Source organism: Oryzias melastigma, linkage group LG5 (genome assembly GCF_002922805.2).
Source record: "Oryzias melastigma strain HK-1 linkage group LG5, ASM292280v2, whole genome shotgun sequence".
NCBI lineage: Eukaryota > Metazoa > Chordata > Actinopteri > Beloniformes > Adrianichthyidae > Oryzias > Oryzias melastigma.
The window spans coordinates 24,954,744-24,979,181 of record NC_050516.1 but is presented as its reverse complement, the minus strand read 5'-3'; the positions used below and the strand labels follow the sequence as shown (position 1 = coordinate 24,979,181).

At 36.7% G+C, this 24,438-nt stretch overlaps 1 protein-coding gene and 1 long non-coding RNA gene across 3 annotated transcripts in view; one reads left to right on the top strand and one right to left on the bottom strand.

The window, feature by feature from the left end:
- The window catches only part of necab3 (N-terminal EF-hand calcium binding protein 3), a 39,370-nt gene that overhangs the window by 13,976 nt on the left and 956 nt on the right, over positions 1 to 24,438 (bottom strand). The window contains exons 2-7 of the mRNA XM_024270377.2: positions 18,297 to 18,321; positions 12,838 to 12,946; positions 11,055 to 11,080; positions 10,022 to 10,119; positions 5,985 to 6,121; positions 1,446 to 1,567 (exon numbers count right to left, since the gene is read on the bottom strand). Coding sequence (XP_024126145.2) covers positions 1,446 to 1,567; positions 5,985 to 6,121; positions 10,022 to 10,119; positions 11,055 to 11,080; positions 12,838 to 12,946; positions 18,297 to 18,321 — 517 coding nt within the window. The remainder of the gene's footprint in view (positions 1 to 1,445; positions 1,568 to 5,984; positions 6,122 to 10,021; positions 10,120 to 11,054; positions 11,081 to 12,837; positions 12,947 to 18,296; positions 18,322 to 24,438) is intronic.
- LOC112145248 overlaps positions 18,337 to 24,438 on the top strand; it is a 6,825-nt gene continuing 723 nt past the window's right edge. The window contains exons 1-3 of one of the 2 annotated variants that reach the window (XR_002919043.2): positions 18,337 to 18,562; positions 22,517 to 22,672; positions 22,783 to 22,874. This is a non-coding gene — a long non-coding RNA (uncharacterized LOC112145248). Of the gene's footprint in view, positions 18,563 to 21,684; positions 22,673 to 22,782; positions 22,875 to 24,438 lie in introns of those variants that run through there. The other variant, XR_004947907.1, reaches the window with a different exon arrangement.

Sequence of the window (24,438 nt, the reverse complement as noted above, 5' to 3'; positions counted from 1 at the left end):
AAAAAAAAAAAAAAAAAAAAAACCATTTTCTGTCCTGCTGGAACATCCAATACTTTTGTCTGAAGATATGAAGCTCGGATTGTTCTGGATGTTTCATTTTTTGTCTCATAGAGTGCATAAATAAAGAAAATTAGGCTCAAATTAGCCTTTCTGATTATTTCTTTATTCAAATTAATGCAAATCAGGAGCAGATAAAAATGCAGTTGGAAAAATAGTTAATTTGTGACAGAAACTACAAAATAGATCCATTTATGAATTCTTTTTCCTCATCTGGATCAAAACTGTATGCCTGGATAGTTTCAATATTGCTCACCAATTTGTTTTTTGTTTTGCACAAGTATAAGCTAGTGGTAGAGCATGTAAACAGAGAGCATTGTAGAGGTGAAGGGGGGCGGGGTTGCTATGCTTTAATGGTGCTTTAACAACTCAGAGCCAAATTATAAGACACAACACTTTAAAAAAAAAAAAAGCTAAAAACGGCTTAATCATAATTAAAAGGCCACTGGGGACTCTTTTGTGATAGATCAAAAGATGATCAACTTGGGGCTTTAATTATCACTCAAATCTGTCGTATCTGGCTTGCAACGCGGCAAAAAATGGGTTTAATTACACACTACGATTCAGTGTAATTAAATGTGGTCAAACAAAAGTGTCCAAGTTTTAGTTTGAAGTGACTGATTAAATCTAATTTTGACTGTCAGTCAAAACAAAGCTCCTCTGTGTGAACGCCTTTAATCTGATACCTGTTCAGCTGTGTGAGGACAACAGTAAACAGAGCCAACATTTCTAAATGAGACAATCACCTAAACACAATAAAAACTCCTGAGATGATTGACACTTTTCATTTTTCACCCCTTTTAAATTTAAGACCCACTTGAGTAAAAACTGCTTTTGATGTTTTTAACATATTCATGTAGCTTTTTTTGATGATGGAGGGCATATATTAAAAAAGTTAGAATTAAAACTGCATTTTTGAGTATATCTTTATCTAAATTGTTGGGAATCAGGAGCAAAAGTGCAGTTTGAAAAAGCTTGTAGGTGTGATGTCAAACTACGGCAAGCCACATGATCCATGCTTCTCTCCATTCTGATGCATCCACTTGTCTGTTTTTGAGCTGGTATCAGGATCAAAACTGCTCCTAAACTGTTCACACTGTTAGTGTTAAGTTGGGGTTGTTAGGGGCTGTAAGCTAGAAGGAAAGAGTGTAAATGAAGGGATGATGGGAAGTGGGGGCAGGCTTACTCCACTCCAACAACCTCAGAGGTAAATTTCTTATGATTCACTAACACTATTTTTTATTATTTTGTCTAAAAATGGCTCAATCATGATTTGAAAACCCTTTTACAATAATCAAAAGATGATTGGAGTGGGAAAAAACAATCATAAAGTGATTTTTCTGTTGCTGAGAATCTAAAAATGAAAAATAAAAATATGCGGATCTCACTTGTGTTCAGGGTGTTGGAGCTCAGCTCCAGAGAGGACATGCAGAGGTTGTTGTTGACCCTGCGGCCACATTGCCTGCCGTCTCTCTGTACCGCTGTCAGCGCCGGCGCCTTAGCCTCCCTCCTGCCATGACAGCGGAGACCCACAGAGACGGACATCAGAGAGAAAGACAGCCACTGTCAGGAGGGTGGAAGAAACAAACCCGCTGAAAATATTCAGAGGAGATGGAGCCACAGGAGGAATTTAGAATAAAATGTAGCAGTAAAATGATGCGATGGGAAAGAGGGGTGACGGATGATTACAGAGAGCGAGAGAAAGAAGGAGGAATGACGCAAGAAGTAGAGATGAACAGCAATTCTCTGGAAAAAGGGAAAAATAAGTTTGGTAATTGTAGTGCTTATCACCCGATACATGGAGAACAAAAGAGGATAAACACTTTCTTTTACAAATTATCACATTTTTGAAGAGGCTGCCTATCAAGTAAAGTATTATTTTGCTAAATGCTGAGTGTCAAGGATGGGATGTCTGCTGAAGAGAGCTGCTCATGTGTGTGTTTGAATACTTGTCTTTCTTTTGTGTGCCGGCGCACACGTCTGTGGGATCACGCCGACAACGCAGAGGGAGAGGTTTGCTAGAAGGTTCACACGCTGGGAACAGCCTGCAGTCAAAAGGCCACTGCAACAGCCGTAAATCTGCTGCAGCCGAGCAAAACAAAGACCAGCAGCTTAGCTCAGCTGGTTTCGACTTCTGCCGCTGACAGAGCTTCCTTCCACGAGCTGCTCGAAATCCAAACCTGTTAGACCGGTGGTGTCCAAGCAAGGACACAGATCGGTTTAATGTCAGATAATATTTTCACGGACCGGCCTGCACGAGGCTGAAGAGGGCATCCAATTTCTTATTTTAGCCTTATAGTTTCCTGTAACTTTTGAGAACAAGTTTATCTTCATTCTCTGTAAAATATCTGCAGATGCTTTGAGCTTCATTTGTACTCTAGATTTCATGTAGGACCTGCATTTACGGCTCACATGAATGCAAAACACACAACACAACGACAAAAGCCGAAGCATGACAACAAAAACCACTACACTAGGACAAAAGCCACATCACAAAGGTGGTGAATCATAATGGAAATTAATAACAGACTTTCTTTAAAGTTTCATTCAGTGTCAGCTTTTGTTGTCGTTCTTCAGCTTTTGTTGTCTTGTTGTTGACTTTTGTTGTTTTTGTTCGTTTTATGTTTTTGTGTTGTTGGCTTTTGCCGTCATGCTTCAGCTTTTGTCATTTTGTTGTCGGCTGTTGTTGTTGTGCTTCGACTTTTGCTGTTGTGTTGTCTGCATTTGTCATCGTGTTTCGGCTTTTGTCGTGTTGTTGACTTTTGTCATCTTGCTTTGGCTTTTGTTGTCGTGCTTCGGCTTTTGTCATCATGCTTTGGCTTTTGTCGTCGGGCTTTGGCTTTTGTCGTCATGCTTCAACTTTTGTCGTGTTGTTGACTTTTGTCATCATGCTTCAGCTTTTGTTGTCGGGCCTCGGCTTTTGTTGTCATGCTTCAGCTTTTGTCGTGTTGTTGACTTTTGTCGTCTTGCTTTGGCTTTTGTTGTCGTGCTTCGGGTTTTGTCGTCATGCTTCTGTTTTTGTTGTCGTGCTTCAGCTTACTTTGACGTGTTATCTGCTTTTGTTGTTGTGCTTTGATTTTTGATGTTGTATTGTCTGCTTTTGTCGTTGTGCTTCAGCTTATGTCGACGTGTTGTCGGCTTCTGTTGTCATGCTTCGGCTTCTGTCATTGTGTTGCCTGCTTTGGTCGTTGTGCTTCGGCTTTTGTTGTCATGCTTCAGCTTTTTGCGTGTCGTTTTCTCAGCTGTTGTTGCAGTGCTGTGACATTTGTCACTGTGTTGTCGTTTTGTTGTCAGCTTGTGTCGTTGTGTTGTGTCTTTTGCATTTATGTGAGTCTTGTCAGCCACTGTAATGACCCATTAAACGTGATCTAGATTATCTCTTAACCCATAACTGTCAGAGTGGTAACTAAAAATATCCTACGCCAGTTTCAGCCTCATCTGACTTTTCAGGTGTGATGGACAAAAACAACAAAATAAAAGGTCCAGAAAACTGATGTTTTCTAAACATAATTATAATAAAACCTGAATCCATTGTTTCTACAACTTAACTAGCAGAATCCTTAAAGTTTGATAGTCAGTTGCTGTTTATTCTGCATTATGATTACGGTGAGTGGGAAACACTGTTGTAATAAATCCATATGTGGAGTAATGACTCTTGTTTTTTGTCTGTTAAATGCAGATTTGTTTTATTTTGAAGTTGGAGGTTCTTCTATTTCTTCTTTTCAGCGATTGGAAAATTTCCAAATGCATTTTATTTTTGTTAACTTTAAGCCGCTTTAGAAGAGTAGCGGATGTATTTTTTGACACGTCACAGAGAGACTTAAAAATGTCAACAATAAGTTGGATGTGGTGGAAAATTTGAGGTAGTTTTTCAAAATAAAACCTCCTTTAGAATCAGAGCTTAAATAAAACAGAAAGAATGTTGGTTGTGTTTATTTTCTTTGCAGCTAGGTACCAACTGTGTTGGACAATCTCCAAGTAAAGTTCCTTCTCCATCCACGATTCCACACTGCCTTTGACCCTCTGAAAGTCGTCATGAATGGGCATTTCTGATTTTATTCTTTCATTTTACTTTAAAGATTTTGATCTGTCAAATATTTGAGCACTTCAAGGATGTTTGTAACTTCAGAACTCCCTCAAAGTCTCATTTCTCCCTTTTGAGCCCTCCAGACTTTTTTTTTTTTTATCTACATTTCAGCCCACAGTAAGACGTTTCCTCAGGGCATTATGATAATGAACATGTTAGGTTTCCATCCATATACTTTCTGAACCGCCTTCATCCTATTTATGGTTTCAGGTTTTTATTTTTTTATCTTTCCTGAGGAGATGACTGATGGGTTGTGGACAGACTGTCAGAAACTGAGAGATACTTAGACCCAATCTCTACTGTGGTCAAAGTGATATCAGACTAGCATGCAGCTCTTCTTTGAGTGCTGCAGGAAGTCAGAGGACTCTAGTACTAATCCATGGACAGGTAGAACATGGAGACTTCAAATGATAAAATCATGGATTTGAACTGAGTCTGTTTCTGTAAGGAGGTAGAATAGCTTCTGAAACTGATGTCTACAGTTTATGTTATTAAGTGAACTGGATAGAGAGTGTGTTCAAGGTTTTTGTCATTAGATCAGAAGTGGATTTAGCCTCCTAACCAGATCTAGCTTCAGAGTGTTTTAGGTGAGGAGGCTGGTACCCTTTTTTAGGGTGGGGTGAGGGTTGCACAGTTATCACACGTTTTCTTTTGACATTTTTAACACATTTTTTAAACACATATTGAGTTTCTCAAACCTTAAAAGCAAGAAAAAAAGATAAAAAATCAGAATTCACAAAGCATCGCACTGCATGGGAAACAATGTGCATCAGCATCACTTTGTACTGAATATTCTAACCAGGGTCTGTTTTGATGAAATAAACCAAAAAAGACTGTTTCCTTCCAGAAAGAGATAAAATTCAATTGCAAATGTTATTTCAAATTCCACTTTAAATTAACATATACATTTTATTTTAAAAATCTAATTGTATTTCAAATTCGACTTCAAATTCAAATGTAAATTATACTTCAAATTGAAATTCTATTTTAAATAAAACATTCTTCAAATTCAAAAGGAAATTCTATTTCTAATTCTATTTTAAATTCAACTTTAAACTCGATTTAAAATTAAAAATACAATCACATTTAAAATTCAATTTCCGTTTTAAACTCAAAATCAACTTTATTTGTATAACATTTTTCGTGCTTCAGAGCACCTCAAAGTACTTTACAGTATTTAAAACAAACAAACAAGCAAATAAATAAATGTTAGGCTGCTTCATTTTAGAAGCACGCTTTAATTGGGTAGAATCCGAATACTGCTGTGGACACTCCAAAACATCAGAGTGGAGAGGCGGGTGCCTGGCTGCACTTGACTTGCTGATGCTGAAGTAGTTTGCTTTATGACTCCATGCTCACTTTTTTTTTTTTTTTCCTAAGCTAACTTCTAACATCCATTTCTGGAAATTTTTGGTTCAAAATTACACAGAATGCGAAACCAAAACGTTATGGTGGCAACTGGTCCTGGAGGGGCCTGATTCATGGATGGGTGGGGCTGTCCCGCCCACCGCCCTGTGGCCTGGTTCTTGGTCCATTAAAGGGCCAATAAAAGAACAGTAACCAAAAGGAGTTTGTCAAACAATATTTTTTCAACACAATATAGTTCCAACAACAAAAATAACCATCCCAAACGGGCGTCTATTGATTGGCAGACTTTCAGCTCTACAACAGCATCAGTGAGTCTGTTTCAACAGCTAGCGGTAGTAACATGTTTCCAGACAGTGAAGATCATCACCTCCCAGTTTGACATTTACACGTAGGCACATGTATCAACCTCAAAGAGATAGAATAATATCAAAAAGAAGAAGTGGGACCTTCAAAAGTCATTGACAGAACTCACGGGGCGGGGCTGCTTTGCTCCTCCACGGCCTCCATGGCACACTGCAGGGACCTCTGCAGAGACAGCAGCTGGCTGGACGTCTCTCTGAGCATGAACCTGGTGACAAACTGACCCAACACGCTGGCTCCCTGATACTCCTGATGGACAGCAGCAAACACGAGGAGAGGCAGCTCAGACACAAAAAGACTAAAGACACATTCCCACACACAGGAGATAATACCGCCTTAAAAGCTACTGTGAGATGTGTGACGCTGCAGTTAAATGGGCTAAATACCTCTATGCTGGATACTAAGGTGAAAGAGTCTGAAGATGGGATACAATATGAACAGTCTGAACATTCTTTTTTCAAATCACTTAAGAAAGAACAATGAAAAACTCTTTTAGTGACTTATAGCAGCAAAGCATCCACTCAGGAGCTGCATGTTCCTCAGAAGAGTTTATAGGACAAGAGCAGAGAGGGAAGGTGATCTAATTAAGACAGGATGTGTGATTATGCTAAAATATTCAGAATACATCTCCCTCTTCTCCTTAAATTAGCAGCGCTGTTTTCTGAGTTGTCACAATTGAAATCCCTCATTTAAGGCGGCTCACTCCAACAGTCTAAAACACCAAAGACGCAATAACACAAAGACTCAAACCACAGACGTTGACACATTTATAATTGGATGTTTTTTTTTCATTGTTTTGGCTAAACTGATTCCACATTTTAAAAACTTAGTTTTTAACCCCTTGATGCCTGAATTTATTTCCAGCTATTAAAAAAAACTCACATATGTTTTCAATGAGATGCTAAGTTAAGATCAATTTGGAGCTGAAGTGGTTCGATGGATACTTATATCAATAGGTGTCAAGAGGTTAAAAGACTCAGCATGACATTTGTAATCAGGGATTTGTTCTAGGACCTTTACTTTTTGTTTTGTTTCTTAATGACATCTGAAACGTTTTCAAAACAAATCAAATTTTGTTGTTTGCAGATGATACCTCTATTTACTTGACTGTAATTGTGAATGTAAAAAAAAAAAAAAAAACTATTATTAAGCAGAGGCTCTAATGTAAGCCTATATGGATTTTTTGCCTCTTCCTGCATCGACTTTTTATGTATTTCTATACCTTTTTTTTTTTTTTTGCAATATGTTGTATAAGTGCAAATAAATAAAAACATCAAGGAAAAAAATATAACAATTACAAAAGTAGACTTGGATAAGACAAAAAACTGTTTTTTATATGATAACAAGTTATCAATAAACTGTAAAAACACTAAATTTATGATTTTTAGCAATTGCCAAAATAATTATTATAAGAATACAATTATAAGATGAATTTCTTCTGTCTGACTCAGATTGTTCATGCCTTCTTTTTTTTCTCTTTTTCTTTTGGGAATTTGATTTGAGTTGGCATGAACAGTGAACAATAAAACAATTAAAAATATCTGTTTTCTGAGTGTGAAACTTATCAAGTGACTCCCTGTAATTCTACAAGGAACGAGTAAAATGAAACGTAGCTTTTTTTATACCCCTATATTTGCTTTAAATATTTTTAAAATAAGCGTTCTCACCATCATTGTTCAAGTAAGCGTCTCAGTTATCTGAAAAATGATTGAGAAGCTCAAAGCATAGATGTGTAGTTTGCAGCCTTTGATACTAAAAGAGCCATTTGGTCCAGTTTCTTACTGACTGAAACCCAGCGAAAGCCACACAGTCTCACTTCATGTCTGGGAAAAAACAATTTGTGGCAATTAAGCCCTGATTAATACAATAAATGAATTATAACAGTGTTATATGTGTCTGTAGGTATAACAATTTTAATTAATTTCACTTTAGACTGCAGCACATTCAAGTTCCTTTCAAAATAAGATACATCCTGTGTCAAATAACTAACTAACCTTTTATTTTTGCATCTTTCTTTAAAACCAAAGAGCCTCAATGGAGGGATGAACGACCTAACAGACCTAATTACAACTAACTTTAAGCTAAAATCAGGTAGTATCTCATATTTTTCAGATTTTTACTAATTAAATGTAAAATGTCTGATGTTTAAATCTTCTGCTCTAATCTAATGTTTAAGGTGATATGCCGTAGGATACATTTTTTTAGCTAAATAAAAGTAAAAAACATCTTTTTGCATAGTCACAGATAGCACAAGGTGGCTAAGAGAACACAATACTGCACTACTGCATCCGTTATATAAAGAAGAACCGATTTATAGACGTCTGGATTTCAGTGAGCAGCAGGAACTGCAGCTTCAGCAGCAGAGCCCAGAGGAGATGACCTGGGAGGAGGGATGGATCCATTTGAGGGCATGGGGGATAGAACCATAAGCTAACTTTCAACAAATATTGTTTTGAAGACGACATTCAGTCGTGATTTTATGTGTTTGTGGCTTGAGCTGAAATTCAGAGGAAGTCGGGATGTGAACAGCAATAGAAATCACACTGCGATGTGGTATGACATTCAACAATCTCTCTCCACTTATTTGCTCGTGTTCAAGGCCACAAGTTTGAACAAAAATACCTGAAAGTGAATTCTTTTGATTGATGCAGTCATAAAACACTTTTGGAGGGTTAAAACGTTTGCATTTCTGTCATTTTTGAGCATGACTAACAGTTTACTGTGAAACAATATGAAGATGTTTAGCCTGAAAGAGCCACTCCAATGAAAATGGTGTTTTTATCATGTCCTTGGAGCATTTTTCTCATGATGGAGGACTCATTAAAGACTTTAAGCTTATTAATGCATTTCTGAGTATTTCTTTATTCAAACCGTGTCGGATCTTGAAATCATTCATTTGAAAAAGCTCTCAGATGGGACGCAGCTACCACCGTGAGAGGCCCAAAGTCTCCATTAACGTCTTTATTTCCTCGTCTGAAACAGCATGTGGGATGATGGGATATCAGGTGAGGCTTACTTACAACTTAGAGGGGAATTTCTTCAGAAACTATGCCCTTGAAAACGACTACTATTTTCATTTTGGCTAAAAGCGTCATATTTCATACTGAAAAGACCACTGGGAACACTTTTAAACTAGATCAAAAGATGATTGGAGTGGGACTTTAAAGCAGTTGGCCACCATGATTCACTTTTTAGTCCATCCGTTTAACCCCAAGACTGTTTTTATGGTTTCACACATTTGACAATTTGGATTTATAAATCCTTACAGCTGTAGCTATTACTAGGGTTATATCTTTCTTTTTTGATCAAACTGCTAAATTTTAGTGCCTAAAAGAAGTTTAAGCTGACAAGGAAGGACTTTAATGCAATTCAAAATCATTCCTTAAGTAAACAGGGTTGCAATATTTCTCTTTTTCTTATTTTATTGAAAAATTTTTTTTTGTTGTTTGTGTATTTAACGTTAAAATTAAAAATGTTAATTTTTTTTATAACAAATTTCTTCAGTTTTTACTTTATAGATAAATAAAGGGTTCATTTAATGCTTTTTTCTTCAATTTCAGATGCGATTAGGATCCCTTTTCTTTGCTCACTCGGTTTTATTTACAGTTTTGTTTTTGCCGGATTAGAGTTTTTAAAGCCAGAATTTAGGGCTGCTTTCAGCAAATCATGCATTTAACAAAAAACACATTCAGCTCTTCTTTACTGCCAGCAGACACTTATATCAGGCTTCGCCAGATGTCACTTGGCTGATCCAGAATGCTGCTATTTGGCTCTCAACTGATGCAAAAAATGAAATAAAAAAGAGCTCCTTTTTCCATTGTGTTAGCTTATTTTTGTAAATTTAAAGGGAATTTCTCAAAATTGTGATGTTTAAATCATCTTTAATATATATATGTATTTAATGTTATCATTAATGCTATTTTAGTATAGTTTTAAGTTGAAATATAGTTTTTATTGTCCAATTGTTCTGTTATTTGGTTCCAGATCAGTGATGTGTGTTTTTGAGTCGATTCTCCACCAGTTTGTCCTCTATTTATGTGAATCTGCTTCCATCCTCCCATAGAGGTCCTTCAGGTCGTCAGGGTGTTAAAATTAATGGTTCAAAAGCAACAATTAACCTCAGCGCCGCCGTTTGTGCCGGAACCTTACCTCCTTAGTTTTATCCATTGCCTTCAAAATGGCAATATTCAGACTCTCCAGAGACGACAGGACATTTAAATATTCCCCCAGGTGCTGAGAGAAATAATCTAAAAAAGAAAAACAAGAAACAAATCAAGTCTTATTGCAGCCTCAGAACACTATATTATTTTTCTGTTATTATTATTATTTTATGAGGAGTGAAAAATCATAAAAAGTAGAGTAGCAATTTTGGTTTATCAACAGGTAGACTTCCAGGGCTTCAAAAAACACCATAAAATATATTAATTTGCTTTAACAAAAGCTGCTAATTAAACCAGATACAATGTAGATTACTAAAAATATAATTTATTAACATTACACATCCTCTTTCTGTCAAAGAACAGAAAGATAAATGTTTAGTGATCTACATTTGAGATTAAAAAAGGAGCATTCTGTCATGGAAAAAAAGTGATTCTACTGACGTCAGATGGGAAAAAATAAAAAAAATCTATTTAATCAATTATGCAGAAGTTGTATTCTTGGCAAAAGTGCTATTTACAAGCCTGTGCCCCAATTCTTCCTTTTTATTAGTCCATCTGACACATGCCCCATAAAAAAAAAAAAAAGAGTGTTAAATTTGGATATTTTCTAGCAGATAAAAAGCAGAATCCTCAACTCCTGCATGTAAATCTAAAAAGACCATCTGGGTAAGTTAGCTCAGGATAAAGCTCTAAATATTTAAAAAGCTGCCATTCTCACTGCAAATTCCGTCTGCCTGCCACCACCTCCAAATGTTGTGATCTTTTTTGTTTCCTCAAATACACGATTTTTTTCCAATCGAAAATAAACGAAAATTCAGTGATGGCAGTCTTGAAAGTATTTTCACCTTCAAAGGTGTGGGACTGTTTGCTTTGAAGTTATCCGCTATAGCCCTTCTGATGAACTAAAAATATCCCCACACGCTGACACTCACACTCACACACACGCTGAGGTCTGTGAATATTTAGTTTAAAAAAGAAACTTCTTATCAAGCTGAAACAGAGAAAGCACTCTCCCCACCAACCTGATAGCTTGTCGGTGTCCAGATTGCTGCGGGGCAGAACACCGGAGAACAGGAAGGAGAAAGTTAATTAGGCAAATTCAAAGATTCATCTTTTCTGCTTCACAGATTTAATAGCGTTTAAGCCTAGCTGGGGTCACAGCGGGAACGCTCCTCAGCCCAAGATTACCTTGTCCAAAAAAAAAAAAAAAAAAAACAGCCCAGGTCTTTTTGATGAGCAGGACAGGAACGGTCCCGGCTCTTTTCATTAGAGCACCTTATAGATTTAATTAAGCCTGACAGGCCACTTTAGTTTAAAATATTGCGTTCAGTCCTGCAATTTTTGTTTATTTATGGACACAAGCCAATGGAGTTCTTGTTGAAATCACAAGATTTCAAATATTTTAGCTCTCAATAGACACGTTTAACCCTTTAACACCAGAGCTCTAGTGTTATGTTCTTTGGTTTACTGTAATATTTTTAATTGTTTTCACAATCAACGTAATTCCTGTAGATTCTGAAGGTGAAAAGCGGCTTGTGCATTCATGATTACATTTGCGATTTAATATCTTTTTCAAGATTATGCTGTGTTGAAGCATCTCATCCGGGTTAAAGGTCAAGTTATGAGATTTTATTTGGAGATGAAACCATTTTCCTCATCTTCTCGGTTGGTCTGACTTCACTCCCCCTCATCTTCTGGGGCGTCCCCTGGATACACTTACAAGTCATTACTTCTCCTCTCCTCTATTCTTTATTATTTATTCTCTTTAGAATCACACTGCATCTTGGTGCAGTGTGATTCATGTGTTGTTCCTTTTTCCCAGCAGGAGAGATTACAGATTTCCGGTGTATCACCCGTGTTCCTGTTCTTGGCCGTGGACCACGCGTCTGGCTCGTTTTGGCCGTGGAATGCACCTCTACCTCTATTTCAAGTTATTCGAGTCATAAACTGACCAATCAGATGCCTCGACAAAAACATGTGATGCCCTTTGGACCCCATCTTGAAAATTTGATTAACAAAATCTCCCAAGCCGCTTTCAGGGAAAGGGGTGTGGACTTCTCACAAGCTCACCCATGATTGGCTACAGTAGTTGCCATAGAAGCGTGACTCAGACCAACTCAGGCCAATCACTCCTTACTAACCTCATCTGGCTCCAAATGGCGGCTGCATTGGCTAAATTTCCCAAGTTATTTCTATGGGTGATGTCACACTCGCTCTGTCCAGTTCTCTTATACAGTCAATGGTAAAAACCATGGAAAACACTTTTAATTGTAATAAAAAATAAAATCCTTCACGGGTCCTGGTAGCAAAAAACAAATGCATCTCATTGTAAAAAGAAATTAAATTATAATTTCTCAGGAGTTTTGATTCAAAATTGTTAATGTTTTGTTTAGTAGGCTATCCCAGTGCTACAAAGGACAATAAAGATGTGTAGAGGAAGGCCCTTTTCTAAATTGTTTCATGAATACAAATGCCAAATCTGCCAAAAACAATAACGAATACCTGCTTCACAGTGAAGCCTAAAACTATTTCACAGAGGGTTCAACGTTCACTGCACGGATTACCATTTCAAAGAAATTAGTTTTTGAGGCAGCATTGGGCTTTGTGTCCAAAGGATGGCAGCTGATAATGATTTATTGAGCTTTAGTTCAGTTGCATGGTAATTCTTTTGCTGAGTATCTTTTCTCTCTCTTATTGCAAAGGATTCAAAGTCTGGCTGGTGACTTTCTGCAGTGAACGCAGGTCGAACACTTTGGTGATGCAACACACGGAGCCAAAATTAGAAATAAAAAACAAACAACTCACTTATTCTGTCGACCATCTATGGAGTAGAAAAGCTCCTGCAGCTCCTCAGTCGTCAGGATCCCATCAGCAAAATAAGCATTGAACTCTTCAAAAGACAGCTTGCCATCGTCTGAAACACAAAAGGATTGGGTCTTAAGACGTGTCACATGTACAGTTTGCAAATTGTTCACGTATGTAATTTTGTTTTTTTGTGACACGTGATACATTTAATTCATTAGTGCTTCTTGTATTTGTTGATGTGTGCAGATGTCCATCGATGGGTCTTTACATGAATTCTGTTTGAGTTGTTCAAAATTTTTGGTCTGTTAAAAATTATGCAGTTTATGCATATTTTACGTCATTTATATTCACTTATGCAGTGGTGTGTGATTTTTTTACGATGCATATGATAATTTGTGGCTTTCCACTGTGCCATGTCTAACAGACTTTCCATGTGTGTAACTTTTAGATTGTGGCACACATATCACATTAAAATGACGTAACTGACACACAAATCACTAAGGATTGCATATAAACAGAGCAATAATCACACTCGGTTCATGCATTCGCTTATTGTGTGACGGAGATATAAATCGGGCGAGGTTTCATCCCTCCAGCAGTCTATACCGAGTGGGGGTCTCACACGAGCTGGATGGGGGGGTCAGGTCTCTGGCAGGCCATGATGGGAAATGGGAGAAATACTCCAGGGGACCTTGCCATCCTTCAAATGAACGGACAGTTTTTATTCTTTTAACAGTCTTTTATTGTTGGAAGTTTAATATTTTCTTTTTTTGGAGAATTTTTTTCTGGTACTATTATTATCATTTAAAGTACATGTGTTTGTTACCTCTTAAAAACACCATTAGGTATCAAACCGAGCAGATATAGCAGTACATTTCAAGGTATTTCCTTTAGAAGTATTTTTTTAATTCCTTCTTTAACTTTGATCCAAAAATTTTTAGCAGTTGGGTAGTTCCAAATAATGTCTCTTATTCTACCACATGATGATTTAGAAATGGACATAGGTGTATAGAAGTATCTCATTTTTAATTTCCAGTCAAATTATCTCTATTGTTGACTTTTAACACTTATAAAGCAGATTCGACAAAATTCGTTCCACTAATTTTCAATTATTTTGTAAGATTTCCAGTCCCATTATTCTTTGACTGCACATGTTTTATGGGTCGTATAATCGTTTATATCATTGAGAAGTTAGATTTTAGCTGGAATATGTCACCTATATTTGGATCTTTTTTTTTCGTTAAAGGAATAAAATAGGATGTCATCAGCAAAAGAAACAATTAAATTTCACATATATAAAACGCACTTTAAATATGATTTATCTTATATGAAATAAATACAGAGAATCTGTGATTTCCACATATATTCATTCTGTTGTTCGCTTCTTCCAACTGTACCCTCTATATGTATCAGGGCTAAATTTACATCCTCATGTCTCTGCTCATGTTGTGTTTTTGGGGAAACATTCCTCCATCTGGATTGTCAGATTCAGACAGACAGCATGATTCTCCGAAGTGACACTTGTCCATTGGATGACTAACGATGACCATAGGCAGCTTTGACAGTTCTGGGCTGTGTGTCTTCACCACAGAAGAAAGAAAACGACCGCAATAAATATACAAACAAGTTTCTTTACCCTTGATATTAGTTTTTATCTCCTTTTTGGTTTTAAAGGTGATCATTTATTACAAAAAATCTATATATATATTTTTAAAAGTGTGATATGTAATGTATAACATTGGTAGAGATGTGCTTCATGGCTCGGGGTATGAGCGACGTGCGAAGCGCTGATGCGTTCAAAGGCTGTTTCTTCAGGACAATGTCACACCTCATTTTGCAGGATGGGGAGCACGGTTTTATGCACTATATGTGCTTGTCTGCTTTGCCTTCACTCCTGTCTCCTATTGACATCATATGACGCAGTACGGTATAGCAACACAGCCAGGAGACACAGAAACTTCTCAAACAAGAGCTATCCTGTATTCCAAATCGATTGATGGTTGTAAAAGTGTTTGTCTTTAGTCTTTGAGGACAGGAAAGGTAAATTCTTTATTGCATTTTGAAAGCTTCCTAGTGTCTGAAAATACAAATATAAATCTGTATCTTCAAGTGAAAACTAGATCATGTCATTTTTAATGAACTACAAAGGATGGGGGGGATTAATCCAAAGTCTTGTAACCCAATTAGAAATTTAAGGCAGCATCATCCATCACTGTTTTTCAACTTTACATTAAAGACCTAAAATTAAATAAAAAATAGCAAAGTAGTCACATTCCAAATTAATCTCATTTGCATTTAAAGTCATTTTAATTCTCATGAAATAAGAGCACACTAAAATATCATGGACTTATTAGTCTTATTAGAGCAGCCGCAGATCCAGAAGAGATTTAAGCCCAAATGTCAGCTGATGCCTTTGGATTAATAAATCATGCATGGCTCTCCCAATGACACATAAGCTCTATTGGCAGATCTCCCATTCTGAAAACACCAGCATGCAGGGCCTCAGTGAGCTCTGTGCCATTATGATGAAGGTAACATGACTGCAAAGTGCCAACGTTTTCTCAGAGGAGTGAAAATCTTCAGGGGAATAAGGTGGAATTTATTCAGCAAATGAGCCGTTCAAGGCAGGATCGTACGGTCTTAATCTGAGCAAATATTGTTTCATTCAAAAACACTGGCATGTCGAATACAGATACAAGTGCTGTTTACTTCTCAGCTGTGTGACATTCCCCTTTCAATTGAATCTGGAAAACCTCCACACAGCGCATGTGGGACAGTGTGATGAAAAGTAGAGAAAGAGGCTGAAATCATTCAAAACCAGCAGAAAATACTTTGAGCTAGATTTAAATCATTACTTTTTAACGTGGCTTCTAATTTCTGTGTTTGCTTTACAATCAAATGGGACCGATTAAAGTAAACAAGAACCAAATCAGAAAAGCGAGGACGTCCTGTAAAGTAGGGCACAAAGTAGGCCGCACTCGTCTCTCTCCAAAGGTTAGTCCCAATGCAGACTCTCCTAAGTGGTTTATAAATTCCCCACAAATGCATTGCAGCTTCAGAAGCAGGCAGTGCTACTAAGGGAGGTTTGATTTCTTCATGGTGAGCTCCTGTGGACGACGGTGTACTTAAAGCTATTACTGATGGTGGTATTCTTAGTATCAGTGTTCTCTACCTTAGACGGTTTCCACCAGTACCTTTTAGCTTTATAGCTTCACTTTAACTCATGCGCTCCCTTTACGTCACAGATTTATGGTCCTGTAACAGTCACTATCCTCCTAATGGTTTGAGCTGACATCATTTTTCATACTGCTATTGTCAGGAGAAGTGAAGGTTCTTTAAAAGTTTCAGAGAACAGAAAGTTAATAGGTTTGTTGAAAAGGTGATGAAATAATCTGCAATAGAAAGCTTTTTTCAAGCTGCTGATCAAAATAATTTTTAAAAAGTGCATTGATTTTTAGATTTCTTTACAGTAAATATCAGAAAAAGTAAAGATCGTCCTGCAGCGGGAAGTAATATTCCGTCAGTAAAGTATAGAAATGGACTAAATTGGTTTTTATTGCAACTCTCCACTATTTCTGATAGGTTAAAGTTCAGCAAATGTACTTTTCCTGAGTTTTCATCACTTGCACTTATGCTCTGAGGGGACGGATTTATTGACAGCTCAGAAGTCGAGTATGTAAAAATCACATCAGAAAAACGCAGCTCACAGAACAAATACCCCTCTTTCAGCCAATTGCTTCACAGCATAAACACAGCTGAAGGAATAGAATTTTATTGCGCATAAATTGCCTGGTTACTGACATTCATTATTTTCCATCTGAAATATATATATATTTTATTTTTGAGATGTGTTCCTCAAGAAATAAAAAATCTCTTGACCTTGTTAGATAATATCAAAGGTACTTTTAGTCCATTTTTTTCCGGAGATATTACTTTTTTAAAGTGTATTTCTTAATAAAACATGCAGCATTTAAAAAAAAAAAAAAAATAGGAGATTTTGTTATTTATTTATCCTATCTTTCAAATGAAGTTCTTAATTTCTATTAGGGTTCTCAAAACCTCTAATGAAATAATCCATGACTGTAGCTTTATTTAACAAACTCCATGTCCTGTTTTTGTAATAAAGGGAGGGAAAACTACTTTTAAGAGTTTAAAACAAAACTGCTGCAGTAAAAAAATCTAAAAAGTCCAATTCCGTGAGTACAGAGTGAGAACGGGTGACAGATGCACTCCTACAGCCTGTATGGTGGGTAAATCTTGTGTGAAGAGCATCAGAAGGCGAACACAGATGTACAGATGGAGCATGGTTGGTTAACAATTTCTCTTTTTTTAAACTCACACATCAATGTGCCACATGAGCCATCTATCATCCATTTTATCACATGTACATTAAAAAAACAACATTGACAAAAATAACATTAAGGCTGCGAGAAAACACAATTAAAATCAGATTTTTTCAGTTTAATGAACTAGTGTAAAAAAAGTAAAAGCACAGGTTGCAGATATTTCACATACCATATTTTTTGCACTATATGACCCACTTACAAGCCTTAATTTAAAAAAAAAAAGCTGACTTTTTTTTCAGTAGATCTCAAATTCTACCTGATCTCATTTTTTTGCAGCTGCCTGTTTTATTCTGTTGAGCATACCCTGCCAGACAAGTGGGGAGACAGTTTTAAGAAAAGTATTTTCACTAAAGCAAAGACTTTATGAGACATTTTGACACCTCTGCTGAGCTCCAGTTTGTTAAATGTCGAATATGTTCGACAATTAAAGCTTGTAGCAGGAACTGTTTTAATGATTCCCTCTGCACCCTGATCTTTAGGCTTGGTGATAATAGGCTTGATCTTTTATTTTCCTTATTAATTACATCTTTTTTTCACTAGCGTGTGTTTGGAATGCATTATAAAGGCTATATAGGAATACCTATCCTGTTCATTAACATTCATGATCTGTTTTGGATCCTTTTTTCAAGACTCTATAATGCTCCTGTGCACAATCACTTCTGGGTATTTGTGCAGTCAGTGAAGGGTTTTCTGCAACAGAATTATTACTTTACATAAAAAAAGAGTTTGTTGAACATTTCTAAACTCACTGCAGTGAGTTTGAGCCTGAAGGCTTTTATCTGTCACTTTACGGCTCAGAAGAAGTAAAGACGGTTCATCGGATATGGTCAAGGTATTTACACATTTATAGCAAATGAGTCATGCCTGTGTATGACTGTTTGCTTGCTATTATAATACAACTTTGGTCAAAAGCCCATCTTGCATTCATCTAATCATGACCAAGCTTCTTTATTTCTATTAAAGTTGACATTCTGATGTGGTAAATATTAAAATGTAGCAACTTAAAGAAACAGGTCTCCACTGGATTCTTTAAAGCTTACTAATGAAGGGATATGGAGGAGCAATAACCACATTTTCCTTCAAATGGAGTCACAGGAAAAGATTGGGACTCACCGTTTTTGTCAGCTCTGCGGAAGATCTGAAAAAAAAGGAGAGTTGTTACGCTTATGTTAGTGTCACAGAAGTAGGTGTGAATTATTTACAGTCAGGAGAGTTTGTGAATAGGTGCTTTGTGCTCTGAGTGCTCTAATCCTGGGCAATAATTAAAGGAGAACACAAGCATTTGCATAGCCAGTTAAAGTGCGTGTACGTGAGTCATGTTTTGGTTTTTAGAAGCAAAACAAGAGCAGCAAAGAGGTCAGAGCGCCATTATCCTGCAGGTGCTTCACACACACACACACACCACTCATGTCTTTTTTTTGGAAAAATATGTTTTATTAATGTAACTGTTGCATCAGACCCTTTTCATATTTTGTTTGCTCCTTTTAAAAGCTGCATGATGGATGTGATGGAGAGCTTGTTTTTAGTTACTGCGTGCTGGAGGGACATGTGGAAGTGCACGGAACTGTCATTGGGATTTGTTATTCTCTATTTTGTGTACACTAATAAGAGAAAGTAGTCTTGTTGCCAAGGCAACGACTAATAGATATCCTGTTAAACCATTGTTTATATTTTATCCTGCTGTGACAAATTGTGATTTTTCTAAAAGTCCAAACTTATTTTTTTTTTTATTTATTTTTTGTCCTATGTTTCTTTTTGGGGTATAAAATATTATCATCATCCCTCAACAGTCATTCTTAACTACTCTGGGTATCAAGTAAACATTTGTATGTGTAGCTACAAACAAATATGCGATCACTACAAGTCTAAGAAGGTGACTGTTGCACTCTCACAACAACCAGGAAAATGTCAATTTGGTTGATGGTATTTTTCTGAGAGCAGTTGGCTTGTCACATAATTTAAGGCTTAAAAGAGAATAGAAATCACAATAACCTCTAAAAACTTCAGAGCTAACAACTCAACATTTTAATAGAGATCATTTTCTGTCAAGACCTAAAGAATTGCTCACATTTTTAGAAAAAAAAAACAACAAATTTTAATTCCTGAAACATCAAGAGAGCTTAAACTGTGTGATATTTAAAGATGCCTACAGAAAAATAACAGAAAGAAGAGCTTATTCCTTCAGTCACATTATTTTTTTGTTGTGTTTTAAATAAATGAAACCACTAATAAAGTACAAATAGCTACCAGTGGATGTCCCAAGCTTTATGCATATTTGATTGGGGCAAAAAATGTGTTGTATGGAAGCCAAAAACACCCCGTCCTACTTTCTTTTTTTGTTCTCGTTTTCTCACGATAACGAGATCCACTATTGGATTATCACGAGAAAACAAAGTTCACTTTGAGTTGGGCCGAGTGGTTCGTCGGCCATGGGGGTTCTGTAAATCAACTGGCTTGTTCTGGGGTTTTAAGGAAATAAAAGGAGAGGACCTGGTGCATGAGATGGAATTAAGACGTTTGAGGGATTAGGTACACTGATAAATTCAAAAAATAGACCCAAAAAAAATGGGGGTTTGTTTTCTTATGGCGTTTTTGTTTGTAACCTCAAAATAAAGAGACTTTAGACAGGTCTCAGTGTTTCAGTGTGGGAAAGAAAGTGAGGGTATATTCTTCACTATCTTGTTATACGAGAAAATGAAGTTTGTTCTCTCATGATAATGAGATAATTGATCTCATTATCGTGATAAAAGGAATAAAAAGTAGGACGGGGCGTTTTTGGCTTCCATAGTGTTGCTAAAATAGGTTATTTTTTCCATGTTTGGTATTTAATAAGGTAAAGAGTTAAGAGAAGTGAATATTTCAAGTTGCAGATTCAGCCGATCATCGTTACTCTCAAAATGACTCATCCAAGGACAGCACTGACTTCCGGATCGAAGCTCGTTTAGGTAACTGGAGCCATGCACAGATCAACACTTGTTCACTCCAATGTCAAAAGAAGAAATTAACTTATTTAAAGCCTGATTTTAAAATAAGTTCTGAGCTTCATAATTGTATTTTATTTTATACTTGACTAAAAATGCCCAAACTGGAACTTTTGATTGACTTGTGACTATAAATACTTCCCCTCCACATCCTTACTGGGGTCACTACACTCCTCATTACGCGTGTTTGCTCGGCCAACTTTCCCGAGCAGCATGTATGGTGATGACCACAGTGCGCAAAAAGCTGTCTTTAAATAGATCTTTTAGACGCGGGTGAGTCATAAGTTCACATTTGTTGTCCGCTCATCTCATCAGTGATCCTCGCTATGATTCAGAAAATCCTTCACATCTGGATTTTGGTGATTAAAGGTAAAGCTTTAAGAAGAAAAAAATCCTATTGTGTACATTGCAAAGACACCACAAATGTAAAACCTACAGCCTTCCATAGAGTGTGGAGGCTGAAATAATATCTCAAGTCTTCTTTATAGCACTGCGTCATTCTCTTAGCTTATAGAGAGCAGAGGGATTGGTTAAGCCATGAAGAGGGATGCGTTCTGCAGCTTTCTTCAGTGCAAATAAAAATGCGTACATTTGAAGAGCGCTGAATCACAACACTAAATGATAATCACCAATAAAATCCATCCAGCCCATGAATTGGGATGCAGTGAATGTCGTTAAACAGCTTCTGCGTGACTCCATCTTCTATAAATCTGCTGTTGTCTTGGCAGTGACTCTTAATGTTTCAAGTTGAAGCAAGTCAGGAATATAATAAACTAACATGACCCACATCAGTGGAAATCAACAGAACCGTGACAATACTGATGAGTCACAGCCTGATAATAGTTCATAGCTGACAATACAGAAAGTCTTTGCCTCTATTCTGCAAGACAAAGCTTCTGCTTTATGCTTTTGGGTTTATATTGTATCTCTAAAGTTGCTTTTCCCTTTTTTCTGTGTAACTTTTCTCAAAACCGCAGTGAAATGTTCCTCTCTGAGCTTTACAGCCAGTTTGATACGTCGGCCTCCAGTTTCCTCATCAGTGCACCTGCTTCCAGCTCCTTTTTTTACTCCAGCAAAGACTGAATCTCCAAATTTCCTCCACCTACACCCAAGTTACGCTTCGCCGCTTTGGTTTGTCCTCTAATGGGTTCTAAAAACGGAATTTCTTGGCTTTGCAACACAGTTTTAAAGATCCAGTCCTAAGAAAATCCTGTTTTAGGTGATTTTAACACATAATCATTTATCATGGAGGGTATATATAATTAGCTGAAAATTGAGTTTCTGCATATTTCTTTATTAAAGTGGCTGTGAATTTAAAGTAGAAAAAAATTGTTTGAAAAATAGCTTATTTGTGATGTAGAACATATTCTCCAATACACTCTGCTCCATTCTGATGCATTCACTTGCATACAAATAGATCCATGTATGTCTTCATTTTCCTTGTCTGAGCTGGCATCTGGCTCCAAACTGCTCCAATATTGGTCGCCATTTTTGTTGTACCGGTAATGTTAGGTTGGGGGTGTGAGGGGCTGTAAGCTAGAGGGAGAATATGGACACAGAGAGCTCTCAGTTTATGTAATAAACAACTACCACGTTGCTGGAACTATGCCTTAGAAGACAAAAAATTTAATTTTTGACTTTTTTTTGTGGCTGAAATCATATTTAAAAAAAACACTGGAAATGATTTAAACACCAGATCAAAAGATAATGGTAGTGTGACTAGCTAAAAATACTAAAACAAAAAAAGGAAACGTCCAATTCCAGGGATGTGGGGAAAAATCGATTTGGCGATATATCGTGATATTTTGTTCGGCAATACTTGATTAGATTTAAAATGCTGACAAGACGATATTTAGTTATTTGTTTATTAGCGCCCTTCGCCGACTTACTTCTGTTTTCCACTTCAACTCCCGACCACTAGTGGGCAGCACAGCACACTGAGCCTCTTTGAGCTGCTCTACACTGTAACCAAAACGGCATAAGACGTTTTAATATTCATGTAGAATTTTCTTTTATAAGTCATAAGGTGAAAAATAGTTCTGATACAGTCTTGGGATCGTGATATCGTGATACGTATCGTATCGTGAGACATGTATCGGGATACGTATCGCCAATCCACACCCCTATTTAAGCCAGTCAAGATTTTTGGAACAATGTGGCAACAAACTTGAAAATTTGTATTAAATTTAAAGTCAGACAAAACCTAACATTTTTATCTTTGTAAAATATGTTTTTTTTGCTAAAAGTTGCTCTTCTTTTGATTTTTGTGTTTCGGCAGCTGTCACCACTGACCTGCTTGACAGAGCTCACTTACAGGTTATTAATAACTCCACAATCTGCCCCTCTCTGTAGGTCAACAAGCTGAAGGTCGGCGCTTCTGCCCTCTGCCTGCCAAAGTCTGCATCTCCCTCCGACTTTTAACAAGGGACCGGCCGTTTCAATCCTCTACACAACACTCGCTTTGCTCTATATTTATGTGTGTGGAGAGGAAAGTGAAGTGATGGAAACGTATGGTTTATTGTTTATAAGCTGCTTTTTGACATTACAATCTTTTATCTTGTCCTGCAACTCCTGCAATGGAGAGCAACTTGTTTGCTGTTTGTCTTTGGACTCTCCAGTGTTAGGAGACCATAATGCATCATTTACAGCGGGCCCAGAAAAGGTCAAACCTGCTTCCCATAGAGCTGGTGGTCTGATGTCATGGAGGCAGGTATGAAGACAGATTCTCACAAGCTCTGCAGACATGTAGCATTGCAGATGTATGCATTTATTTAGAACAGAAAGAAATTTAATTGAATTTCTGTAAATTCCACAATAGTTGATTGTAATTAGCTGCTGTATTTTGTTTGTCTTTAGGAGAAAGTAATGAAGAAGGAGACGTATGTGAGACAAAATATGATGTCGAAAAATAATGAAAAAAAAAAAATAAAAATGTTCTTGATAAGACAAATCCTAAAAACAAATTAAGATTGGTCAAAAAAAGCAATTAAATAAAAAATGTAAGAATCAAAAAGCATCTGTGGCCAGAAAAAAAATAATGTTTTTAAGGTTTTGCTCAATAATTTAATTGAGCATTTTTTAGCAGGACTCATAATTATCTCCAATTCTTTGCAAATTTTCCATCTAACGTGAGTTTTTCTGTCATAAATGTGAAAGAACAAACAAATAATTGCACGAGCAAAAGTGCAATCCACCCATCTATCAGAAAGTAATGACGTATTGTCAACAATTCAAGAAAAAAATTCTTTTTTTCCCCAGATTTTGAGCAGCAGCTCATAATTTTTATTTTAGAAAGTAAAGGATTTAATTGGATTCCTGTAAATTCCACAATCATTGTAAATAGCTGTTGTATCCTCTTTTTGTTATTTTTTGTTGTTTTGTATAGAAGAAAGTAAGGAAGAGGGGCAGCATATGCAAGACAAAATATGTCAAAAAATAACTAAATAATGACAAATGTTGATAATGTTGAAAAGGCAAATCCTAAAAACAAACATCAAGTAATTAGATGAAAAACAGACAGAAATTTATGAATAAAGAACCATCTTTGACCAGAAAAAGGAATGTTTTTAAGGTTTTGCTCAATGATTCAACAATGAGATTTTTTTTTGCTGGACTCATACTTATAAATTCCGCCAACTTTCTCCAATTCTTTGCAAATTCTCTATCTAAAGTCAGTTTTTTTGTCACAAATGTGTAAGAACAAGCAAATAATTGTGTGAATGAAGGTGCAATTCACCCAGAAAGAAGTGACTTATCGTAAACAATTCAAGAAGCTGTAGCCTTTTTATTCCCCCAGATTTTGAGCAGCTGCTCATCAAGCTTCTTAATTTCCTCGTCTTTCATCGACAAATTTCTGACAAGCATGTCAAGTTGATGCTGAAGCGCGTGTCCTTTTCAAGGCCTGACATTCTATAGGAAGCATCCTTGCTGCACGGACTACAGCCTATGTGCCTCGCATCCCTGATGGACGATACACAAAAAGCTGTCAGATGCAGCTGGAAACATCACTGGCCTGCTAACCTCCAATAAGACGGATGGTTTCTATGGCAGCATTGCAAGTTAATCTAGCAACGGGTGTCATTTGTTTAGCACCATTTGGGGCAAGTGTGTGTGGGGATAAGATATTGAGACAAAAGAACCAATAATGAGAAAAAACATCAGTCTGAAACATAATTTTCCTGTTGATACAGAGATTTTTATTAAAAAATAATAGGGTTGGAGAGGATTTGAAAAGCTTTTGAGGCATCAGAAGTGTTTACAAGAAACAGTAAGAC